Source organism: Tiliqua scincoides, chromosome 2 (assembly GCF_035046505.1).
Source record: "Tiliqua scincoides isolate rTilSci1 chromosome 2, rTilSci1.hap2, whole genome shotgun sequence".
NCBI lineage: Eukaryota > Metazoa > Chordata > Lepidosauria > Squamata > Scincidae > Tiliqua > Tiliqua scincoides.
Window position 1 is genome coordinate 178,354,698 of NC_089822.1, and position 12,153 is coordinate 178,366,850.

At 42.4% G+C, this 12,153-nt stretch overlaps 1 protein-coding gene across 1 annotated transcript in view; it reads right to left on the bottom strand.

Moving 5' to 3' along the window:
- Window positions 1-497: 497 nt before the first annotated feature.
- NEURL1B (neuralized E3 ubiquitin protein ligase 1B) overlaps window positions 498-12,153 on the bottom strand; it is a 62,655-nt gene continuing 50,999 nt past the window's right edge. Inside the window, exons 3-5 of the mRNA XM_066617140.1 lie at window positions 9,483-10,190; window positions 7,986-8,102; window positions 498-6,002 (exon numbers count right to left, since the gene is read on the bottom strand). Coding sequence (XP_066473237.1) covers window positions 5,758-6,002; window positions 7,986-8,102; window positions 9,483-10,190 — 1,070 coding nt within the window. The 3' untranslated portion in view covers window positions 498-5,757. The remainder of the gene's footprint in view (window positions 6,003-7,985; window positions 8,103-9,482; window positions 10,191-12,153) is intronic.

Here is a 12,153-nt window from a genome sequence, read left to right on the forward strand (position 1 = left end):
AGAACAGTGGTTCCCAACCTTTAGACGTCTGCAGACCACCGAGGCAAAAATTTGAATTACCATGTATCATGCTACTCCCCTGCAAACAATAAATACAATTTGTAATCATTAGAGAATATTTATTAAAGATTTATTAGTTTTATCATGTATAGAGAAGATTTCTGGGTTGCTGCTTTTGTTGCCAGATGCGCCTGCAGGTGGTCCGTTCTCTGCTCCCTCTGGTAGTCTGTGGGGAAGCATCTCTCAAGCAAGTGCCCCCCCCCCCCATGCACTACCAGAGATGGCAGAGAATGGACTGCCCACAGCCACAGCGGACACTTCATTGACAGCTACAGACAGTCTGTTTTACACCCTCTCTGGTGGCCTGTGGGGAGCGCTCTCTCAGTGTGATGCTTGAATATTGTGATATTGACCACAGGTTGGGAACCAGTGCTACAGAACCTCCCTCCCACCTCTGGTGCTCTGCTGTACCCTTCTTGACTTGAGACAAGTGGGAATATGCCCGAGTCAACATTTTATTTCATAAACAGGTCAAATTTTATATTAATGTAAAACAGATCAAAATTAAAAAAAACACATACACACAGCACAGATCACAATGCTAGAGAGTAATTAACATGTAGAGAAGTGCAAACTTCCCTCCCCAATAATTTGTTTTGAAAGTCTTATTACAGAGAGATTCATATCTGGTACATCTTATAATGTGATGGGCAAATCACAGTCATGAACCAGAAAAATATCAAGAAGTTTTAGAAATCTGGAAACTTTAAAAAAGCGTTTGTACAAAGAGGAAACCGGAAGGAGGGTGGCAGCAAAAGTTCAATGAAAACATACAATTGTCACTCCAATATCAAAAAAAGCAAAAGTTCTTGGTGAACACATAAAATTCTATAAAACTACCAGCCATCTGTGTTAGGTTCTTTTTTTTCCCCCTCCATTTTTTTTTAAGAGTAGCATTAAAAAGGATAAAAAATGCACAGACACCCTTATAAGGCACAAACAGATTTTCTGGACACTTTTAAAAAACAAAAAAAGTACAAGAACTAACATTGCTAAGTAGCCCCCTCATCCTAAAAGTAATCTGGCAAAGAGTTTGACAATTCCTTGTAAGATTGTAAGCAGTAGAACTGTGTGTTGACAAATGCACTTTTCTGCAAAAGCTTGGACACAGACTTGTGGATTGCCTAAGCTTCTGTCAGATGCTGCTTTTGCAGGGAATCTGCTTCAACAGAAAGAATTAAGGTCACGCCTGCCCCACATGTCCTTCCTCCTCTGCACCAAGGGTCCTGCTTTGTACCTGTGGCCCATTACCTTTTGTACCACCATCTTAATATACTTCTTAATTGCAGCAACCGCTATTAAACCAATCCCCAGACAGGAAGGAAACTAGTTCTAGATATAAGGTGCAGGGTGAATGCTCTGTTTGGTTTTGAAATAATATAGCAGCTGCTGGAAACCAACATACCCTTGAAACGGCCAACTTAAAGGAACACAGGGCTAGCAGGAGAACAGAGGTAGTGATCAGCACCCACAGTAGCCTACCAATTATTAAACTGTCACATGTCTTTAGAATTATCTGCCAGCCCCACAAAATAGAAACCTGTTCACTTCTTTCTGGTGAGCTTCTCCAACTCCAGCTGTGACTTTTGAGACTAACCAGTGGCAGTTGCTGCAAAGAGATGCCATTCAGATTCACTATGACTTAAAGTCATTATGTTACTTAGTGGCATTCTAGGGATGCTGAGAGGAATTAGATGTTAGAATAATGATCTTGCCAGGTCTGCAGCATCAGGAACTGGGGAGCTGTGATCACACAACTAGAAACCATCTGAAGCTGCTCATTACATACTATTCAGTGCCAGAGGACAGCTGCTTTCATGGCAAACAACAGAAGATCAACATGCATCGTGTGCTGACAAACATGGTTGCAAAAAAACAGTGATTTTTAGCCAAGTGATAAATGACAGCTATCCTGCAATTGTTGAGTTGTATGAAAACATCACTGAGCAACCTTTGTGCACAGAATCTGTGGTAGCACTATAAGCTTTTCTTCAGGAATCACTTGGTAAATACCAACTCAACTGATTAGTTGAATTGGCCTTCTGCTTTCAAGTTCCATAGAGGTTTTGAAACTGACTGACCAAAAGCGGATGCAGTCAAATCTACTACACTTCTCAACCCATCTCCTCAGTCTCTTAAACTTGTTCAGTGAGTAATCAATACCTGCCTACCAGATTAGGAGTTAATACCAGCAAAAGCCTATTATGGAGTTATGGATGCAAAAGACAAAAATGCATGTTCACACAGGTGCAAATACTAGGAATCTTCTGATGTGCTCCTTTGCCTGTTTTACAGCACTGCCTGCACAGCCTCACAATTTTTCTCCACGTTGTGCACCTGTAGCATTATCTGTGTTTTAAAACGAACAATTGTACTTCCCTAGGAACTGCAAGTGAATTCTGATGCCAACTGTTGCATGAAAGACAGGGTTTCTGGACACTTTATTATCTAACAGAATTAGTAATTCTTTCAAATGACTTTTGCAACAAAGCAGTCACTTGTCACGACTGGCTATAATGTGAAGCTGACTGCATGGTGGCCCATATCTCTGTGTGGGAGAGAGGATGCTTGTAAGCACTGAGAAATTAGTGGGAGGCATCATGTAGCGTAATGTTGTCTGAAACCACCCTAAAATTGAAAAGACCTGGGCGTTCCTCTTAGCTGAAGATATTATCTACACTTCAGAGGAACTTAGAAGGAAGATGATCACTTATTTGATGCCTTTGAAGTACCTTTCCTTATGCAATGTATAACTGTAACATGTCATGATGTTAGACTGCAGGGACCCACTGGTATCCAACAGCTTCCAATGCAGCCCCTGAACTATATGAACACTGTACCATAGCCACTTTGTCCAGCAGTGAAGGTGAAAGAAAACTAAGCTGAAAACATTGAGCAAGGAAGGTGCTAAACTAGCAATGGGATGCAACTTTTGAGACATATTACTGAAATGACCATGAGCATAATGTATACACTAGTGAACATGTAATGCAGCTGTTCCCAAGTGTGCATCACAACATGTGCCTTACTGCCCGGTAGGGAGTTTGCAGCACAAGCCTCCAAACAGTGACAGGAGTTTCAGTGCAGCAGGCAGAGCTGCAGCCCATGAAAACTGCACACTGGGAGAAGCCCTCCTCACCCCAACACTCTTACCGCTATTTTGGAGGCTAGTGATGCCCTCTGAACCCAGAAGTGAGTGTCCATGTTGTCACTGCATGATGTGTTTTACATCATCGTCACTGCCTTCTGAGTTCCAAGGCTATCGCAAACCAGGAACGTTGGGGAAGTGTTGATGTAATGTTTGGTCATAAACTGGTTTAGTCCAATTGAAGCCATTACAACCCTGCAGCTTAACTGCTTATAATCCTTACTGGTCATGGACAAAGTCTGCATTACGTCCTATATAAACCCCAAAGCTTCACGCTATGCCACACAAGTAGAAAGAAGGAATTCTGACAAAGGGGACTATAATGGTTCAGAATAGCTGTGCTAAGGCTAGGAAAAAAGGCAAGGCAGTTCGTGGCACTGCCATAAGAAGGAACAAATGTTTTCCTTTTGATGCCATGTTAAAACCTTTCTGTGGGATCTTATTAGTTCTGGCCTTAGCTCTGTGGATCATAGAATCAGATCATAAATCTATTAAATAAAAAGATTTCAGTATGAGCTCATAATGAATTCCAATAATGAATTCAATACTCCTATCAATACTCAGTACATTCAGTACTCTTAGCAGGGCAGGCAAAGTCATCACATTTCATCTAGATTATTAGAATTTCTTTACAGCAGGCTGCTACTGAGTAGAAAGTGACAGGTAGAGCAGCCATTCTCAACAGAAGCCATATGCCCTCTGGGAGCCACCCCCCAGGCACATTTGAAGGGGGCCACAGACTGGTGTTCACTGATAAATGATTGTACGTTTATCTGTTTGCATTGCATCCTTGTTTGATGGAGAGGGGGGTAATCCCTGGAACCTGAGAAAAGCTCCTAATGGGCTGTAATTTTAAAAAAGGTTGAGAATGGCTGGTCTAGAGTGCCTATGGATGGCTCCTGTTGGTACACTCCTGTAGGGGTCAGACTTATAAAGCCTGATTAAGGAGAGAATCAGCAAATAGACCAAGCATAGCTTTTCACCGACATGGTACCTCATCCCTAAACTGCGATGTATATTTCAGCATTTAGGTTACCACTGTTCAGAACTGTCTACCAGCACAACTAAAATTAATTTATCTTAAGTTCCAGCATCTAATAATAGCTTGCAGATTCTTTTCCAACAAACAATGCCAAGTGAGAGGCCTTTTAATTTCAATAAGATGCCTCTACTGTGGAGTAAAAGACAACTTCCTGGAGAGGAAGAAATGAGAATTCCTACATTGCTGCATAGTTTGCTAACAAAACCCCTGGGGAGCAATGAAGGAAAACATCAATCACCTGTGCTCACAAAGCACTGGAAGCTTGAATAAGGAAACTGGAAGCTTGAAATCCGAGTTCTCCATCAGCAGTCTTCTTGACTGCCTGGTCAAAAGGACATCTCCACAGGCTGCCACTCACAGGTTTCTGGGTATGATCATTCATAACCTTTGAGGTATACAGTGATGTTAAATCTACAGAGTGCCTCTTCTGCACGCAGAGCCTTTCTAGTCCCCAGATATTCAACTATCCACATCACGCTGTGCTTAGCAGCTGTTCAGTATAACAGCTGCAAGCCTCAACTTGTGCCCTACAGATGAGGAAAGTGCAATTGTTTATTTCTTGTACTAAGGACATTTATAACTTTGCCTCTCTTGCATGCAGACAGTACTGATTATGCACTCTGTATGCCTTTTCTAGTCTCGGTTTCACTGTCCTAACTCACCTTGTGGGTACCTCAATTTTGTTTTGCAAACTGCTTTGCCACCTTAAAGAAGTGGACTGCTAAACCTGTGAATAAGTGGACTGTATTGGAAAAATGGAAAATGAATGCAACAGAGTTCACAAAGGCAAGAGGTTTACTAATTGTTGTTTCAAAGTATTTTTTCACCTGATTGGCTGGAACCAACCAACAAATTAGACATGTCTCTCTTTTGTTACTCTTACTGTTGACCCATCAGTTTAAAAAAGCCTTGAAATTGAGCCACCCTCCAGAGTACCCTGACTTTTCACCACTTTTAAGATGACAAGAGAAGTTGTATCTCTGACTTCTGCAGACAATGTGCAGTGAGTGCAATCTTGGACTTTTCCCTTGAAAGGGTCTAGGAAACTGCCTAATTTTCTAACCAGTTCCTCTATGGCACAAAAAAGTGTGCCCAGAATTTAAAAACTGGTCAAATAACTGATATGCCAAGGTGGAAGAGTTATATAATTTTAAAAGGACATTGCCACTGAACAAGACAATTCCCCTTTCTTTTTGGAATCCACGTGATTCTGGAGTTTACAGGTCAGGCCCACTGTTTTGGCCCATTAGAGTAGCATCTTCACAAAGTTCTCTCCACTCCACAGCTGTACCTTCAGCCTCTACAAGGACCAGAATGTTTCCCAGTTCGCTTAATTATCCCTGATTTGTTTCTACTGGTCAAAACATGAAAATATACACAAAAGAGCAACTCAGTAACCACTGACCAGCACAAAAATTCATAAGCAGGGACGGTAAGGTGTGACAATTGCCAACAACATTCTTTTTTCTGCCCCTCTCCATTCACACCCCAGCAGGGTGGACTGAGGTTAAGGGCGGTAGATTTTAATTATGTCTTTGATGACCTGTCGACAGATTGGGCAACAGGCATTGAGCTGCTTCTTCAGCTTAAGACCACAGGTGTTGCAGAGGCACATGTGTCCGCAAGTGTAGATCACCACATCCACCTCATTGTCAAAGCAGACAGTGCACTCCCCATTCTTGCTGCTCGAAGGTTCTGGAGGCGGGAACACAGGAGATACTGGAGGACTTAGAGGAGAACTCGGAGCTGTCACTGCGAGGAATGTGAAGAACAAACACTTAGAATGGTTTCTCTTTCATTTGGGCCTCTTTCTCGGTGCTGGAAACTAACTTTTATTTTTTTTTACCCCAGAGAACTAAAGCTAGTGTGAAAGAGGTACATACGCTGATCCCTCAAAAACCCAGCAAACAGGTTTTTATAATGGTTTAAAGATCTGCAAAACCTGTTTCCCCAGCAGCAACGATGTGACAAATGTGTGTACACATCATGGGAAGCAAAATGTCTTAAACCAAATTCTATGCTGTTAAGAGCTATTGTCTTCTTCCAGCCCAATAAGCTCATCTGTCAACATTCACCAGATTTTTACAGACAAACAGCATGCTCATTACAGGGTCACTGCTGGAAACAGCCTCAGCTCAATGATTTATCCCAGCTGTGGCTGCAGCAAGAACCACTGGCCAGCATGCTTGTCTTGCCACCTGGTATGGAACCTGTCCCCACTTGAAAGCGGTAATGATGTCAGAACAACTCTTATTGTTATGCACATGTCCACCCTAAAGTGCAACTATTGTAACATTCAGTTAAATTTTATAACGCAACATATACATGTTTTCAAGTTAAACTGACAAGCTGATAGCCGACAAGGAAAATGTGTTGAGCTTTATGGAAAGTGAAACTGATCCACCCATGTGCATTTTACTCATGAGAAGGTGAACATGCCCCAGTCCATTTCGAAGAGCAGACCAAGAGGAACGCAACACCACCAGAATGTCCCAATTCGATGAATGCAGGCCCCAAAAAAACCTGAGAAGGAAGTTCCCTCACCACCGTAAAAAGAATAAAAACAAGAGGAAATTGGTAAAGTGAAACTTTTTTTTGTTTTAGTCTTGTAAAGCTAGGTGGGTCCCAACAGAACGTCATTTTAAAAAGTGGTTCCCAGTGCTAAAAAGTTTGGGAACCACTGGCATAAATGTTCACACTATTTTGTCAATTCAGTACTTTTAGTTATTGAATTGTAAGAAAACATGTGGAACTGATACATTTGAACTAGCTTCCCCCTGAGTGTTTTCCCATTCAGAAGGCTATGAAACTTCAAAGATATTCTACAGGGAAATTTCCCAACTGTGAATGTATCTGCAATAGAGGAGTTCATTCTGGTACAAATAACTTTGGCCCAGCTGTGCAGTCTACCTCTCCTCCTCTTCCTGGTGTTTTCTAGTAGAACTCTCCTCACCAAGTGTCAGAATCTCACAAGGGCCAAAACTATGTGGTACAGCTAGAGTCAGTGTCCAGAAAGTATTCCCAGTGGCCTCCATGTAATGGCCAGGATCTCTGATCTGCACAGGTGCTATTGGGCAACACACATACATGTCTGAGGATCCAGGGGCTATACCGTCACATTTGACATCAGGGATGTGTGGTGGGTGGACTACGGTGGGGAGACTCTGCCTCATCTGCCTCCCCACCCACCACATGTCCCTTTTTGACATATGTATACGTTTGCAGCCCCTCCATACCTGTGAAGCCTCGTTTTTGATACTCCAGCACTGTTAAATGCTGCTGAATGCTCATGATCTCTGAAGAATTTTCTATGCATTATATATCACAGGGATAACCATACATTAGCTGTAGGGGAGCTGTATTGTAGCTCCTGCCCCCAGAATGGGCTACATAACAATGGTTTCATTTGCTAGGATCTGGCAAGGTCAAATTTCTACTTGTGCTTATGCTTATGCCATAAACTTTGTGAAATGCACTTGTCAATTTGGTTTCTCAGTGCTTCAGTGATCTCTCCTGTAAAAGGAGGAAGATGACTGTATATCATCTCCTACATGACTGATATACAGTCATATCAAATAGTTGTCCCCTGTTTGCATTAGAGATAACACTGTACACAATAGCAGCAGTCAGGGCAAGACTCCACCTGTATAGTTTGGTTTATATGTTTGGATAGCATCTTGGATGTGTGTTTTCCAGAGACAAGCATGCAGAGGTGATAAGTGAAGGGTCCCTTACCCAGAGAGGATTCAGAAGCTGATGAGGACCTGTTCACACTGAAAGCCATATCTGAATCGCTGTCATACTGTGAGCCTCCAGGAGATCCTGAGGGGGAGACTGTCACAGGGCCAGAACCTGAAAATACCAAGAAAGGTTCAGTTAGCCTCAGAGCTGGGGCAGGGAATCTCTCAGGATGTTTACTGAACTGAATTACCCTGAAACAACCATATCTCTAGAACACCCTGTACAAAAGACTTTGGGGTTCCCAAGTCTATTTTACAACTTATTAATGAATTATTTCTTTTACTTAAAGAAAACAAGCATTCCTTGCTCCCAGACCAGCTTTTACTACACTGTTGTTGCCACTATACTATTGCATAGTATGTAAGGAGTACATACTGCTCCTACTTAATCCAGACCATCAAGACCACCATCTGACTAGCAACATCCAACCAGGAGGTTGCAGACCAAGTTCCTTTGTTAAGTGCAATTCCAACATTTTTTCTAGCAAACTACAGTACAGGATACCGCTAACTACCCAATCCTTCCATATAGGCATGCAACCATCCAATCAACCCTCCTGCAAAAAGGGTTTCATGAAACCTAGACTGCAACAATGGACCTTACAAAAAGAGAATTAAACCAACATGGAAAGTGCCAAGATTCTAAAATGTACCCTAGTGTGTGTGAGAGGGAGAGGGATATCTATTAATTATTACAGCTAAGTGGAAGGTCCCTGATCACAAGCACTAAACTTCTCGGTACGAATGCTGGGGACAAAGTACTACGAAACATGCCCCTCACGCTCACACTCTGCTAGAATCCTCAGAAGCATCCTGCTGGCTACTCTTCGGACGTGAATGCTAGATTTGACAGACCATCGTCAGGGAAACTTCAGCCACTGCTCCCTTTAATTTGCACAACTCAAAGCCCTGGGAAGCCAAGCTCTGCCCAGCTTAGAGCTCAGCGTTCCTGGAAGCCTGGCAACGATGTGTGGTCTGATCTTGAGACAATATCCCATAGAATCTGATGCAACCAGAAGTGAACTAGAGAAAAATATATGCCTTTACAACTGTGCTAGGACCATGGCTTGTGCTTTGAGCACTGCTAGTTTGACGTCTATCCTCATCCCTACCCCTACTTAGAAGTGCTGTGTTGCACAGGAACACCCTGGTTAGCTGTGAGCAAGATTCCATTCTGCCCCACACTGCACAGTATCACAGAAACCCTATGAGCCTCAGTTGATTACAAAACCAGGGGCGCTTGACCAACAGGGCTGATCAGTTGACTTCCTCCCCCCCCCCCCCCACATATATGATTGCTTCAAAAGTGCCTATGCAAATCACAGCTTATGCCATGGCTCTGGTTGATCCATAAAATCTGGGTGCTATTAAGATAGGCAACAGCCCACTGAAACCAGCAGGAACAGCAATGCAACTCCAAATGCATGTCAAGGGCTCTCTATTCCACTAAGATTATTTTGCCTTATTCATCTTAGTTTTGAGCTTCACTTACCCAATATTTTGAGCTGATTAATAACACCATGGATTGTGAAAAATACCCACAGTGATTGTGAGGTGTCAACACACATCAGCATGCCACGATTAATCCCGTTAATTCCGTGGTGCACTTCTCCGTTGGGCAAGATGATGAAGTTGAGGATGTCACCGTTGTTGAGGACTGGGAATCCTCGGCAAACTACCCAGTATTCCTTGCGATCCAGAAGAAAATCTGGATCTGCTGGGAGCTCATTTGTCCGTAATGTACCTGGATCACAGGAAGTGATGCCAAACGTCAGGGCTCCGTAATAGGGCAAGCCCAGGTGTCCTACTTCCACGAAGAGGCTTTCACTGATGTGCAAAGGTCTGTCGGAAAACACCAACGTTCTATTACTCTCTTGCCAATTGGTGCAGGCAGACATCCGATCCTGAGAAAAGTTGATATCAGGTCCATGGGTAGAGTGGAAACGCAGATCTGTATCTAGAAAGGCAGGCATTACTTGGGCAAGCTGCCGCCTGCTTGGACAGCAGGGGATGGTGTGGTTATCTGTTGGCAGCCCAGGCATACGACTCAAGTTCAGATTGGCAATCTTGGCCACCACTTGGTTGTTCTCTAGTTCATTGTTGTTGAAGTTGGCTGAATCATGGCTGCTCTGTGGAAGGCAAGTGCTGAGTCGTGCGTTGCTGAGACGGGTAGAGGTCATCGTCTCGGCAAACATGCTGTCTGTGAAGCAATGACAAGGACAAGCTGTATTAGAGGCAAGCTGGCCCACCCTGAGTGGATACTGGATTGTCCATCTGTTTCTTCACCACACTTGAACATCAAATCCAATACTTAACCAGTCCAACAGTTTTTTCCCCCTCCCCATTTTAAATATGAATAGTGTTAAGAAAATCTTCTCTGGAAGCACAGAATTGCAAAGTAGCAAAGAATCTTTCCAGTAAAACAAAGCCCACCAAATGAATTCGCTATAAATGAGTTCACTGTCTGTAGAAACACCCCATTCCACACTGTGGGTAGTTGTGCAGAAATTCTCACTCCTTGCAGCCCGCTTTTGCACCCACAAAAACAGAGATCTGAAAAAGAAACTGATTTTCTGTTCCCTGATCTCTTGTCCTGAGTGAGTAGATATTACAAGCTTTACAAATCAGAGAAAGAGAGCAAGAGAGAGAGAAATATATTTCTTCCCATTGGCTTTCAGCCCTCCTCCCTTAGTCCTTGCCAATTTTATTCATGTAAGAAAGACTGGAAATCACTTTACAGACAATTAATAATAAATTGCGTAATATACATGCTAACATAGCAATAGTGACCTTTTAAAAATATTTCAAAGCACACTAGACTCTTTGTTACCGACAAGCTATGTGAGCACGCTACAGGCTCTTTCTCTCAGAACCATGTCCCATCTGATAGCATCAGATGTCAAGAAAATAGACATTTCCAGCCCAAGAGCACATAGAACTAAAGGCAGCTCAATGGCCCTCAATATTAACTGTCCTTCTACATTCCTGCTGGGAGTCAATAATGAGAAAAAGAATGGATTATTGGAGTCAAAAATTTGAATTCAGGCATTTGATTTACCAACATTTTCTTACAAGGTTCATTCTTCAAAGGCTTAAACCTTTAATTTATGAATGAATTCAAGATATGGTTTGTAGATGATAGCCTTGGGCTCAAAACATAACTATGGTCTCTAATCATTTTTATCTTCTTAAAAGCCAGATTTCTTGAAATTTGCATGAAATTCTAAAAACTGGTAGTCAATTCAATAGGTAAGAATGAAGGACGGAAACAAATTGCAATTCTGCTCAACCCATAACCTCTCTAAACAATGGGACCCTAGGGAGGGAACTTGTTAAACCCCACCAAACCCTCTTGTAGTGAGATCAATATTTCAAAGACAAACTAATTTTTCCTTTTCAGCAGCTGATTTTACCAATTGGCTAAATCAAATTAAACTTCACATCTACTGTCCTTAACAGCTGCTTCTAAGACATGGGACCAGCAAATGCAACTGATGCTTAGTGCAGCATCTGACTTCTAGACACCCTCCATACCCTTCTTCTCTCCTCCTTTCCAATCACTGATACTTCAGAAGATAAGGTGATTAAATGGGGAACATGACAGTATTAGGTCTCTACGTATAAAATGGGAACAGTGACCCACTGAACAGAGTGGACATGAGGACAAACATAGGAAAGCTCTCAAACTCTGGCCACAATTCAGCAGACAGGGGCATGTACTTAAGCTCATTGATTCAGGGACCCCAAGCATGTTTAGTACAGTTTGGATTGTGACCTGTAAGCAGTCATTTTATTATTACCAATGATAGATGTACTAGGTATTTGAAGGGGCCTTTCACAGCAAGTCTCTACTGCTTCATAGGCTGTATCTCAACATCAGTCTATTCTGGGTCAGCTGGGACTCAGTTTTGTCTCTACTACTGATCTGGGAACAGTGGGGATGTGTGGAAGCATTAGCTTGCAAGTTCCACGGGAGCAAGGATTTAAAGAGTTTACTTTATGCAACAGATACTTAACAGCAGCAACGCATAAGTATTTGATACAGAGGCAAAACTGAGCATAATCAAGTGAAAAGATAAAGACAATAATAAGTTGCATGCTAGGGATCAGGAAGACAAAGTCACATGATACAAGCACAATATTTAACAAATTAATAACTTCAT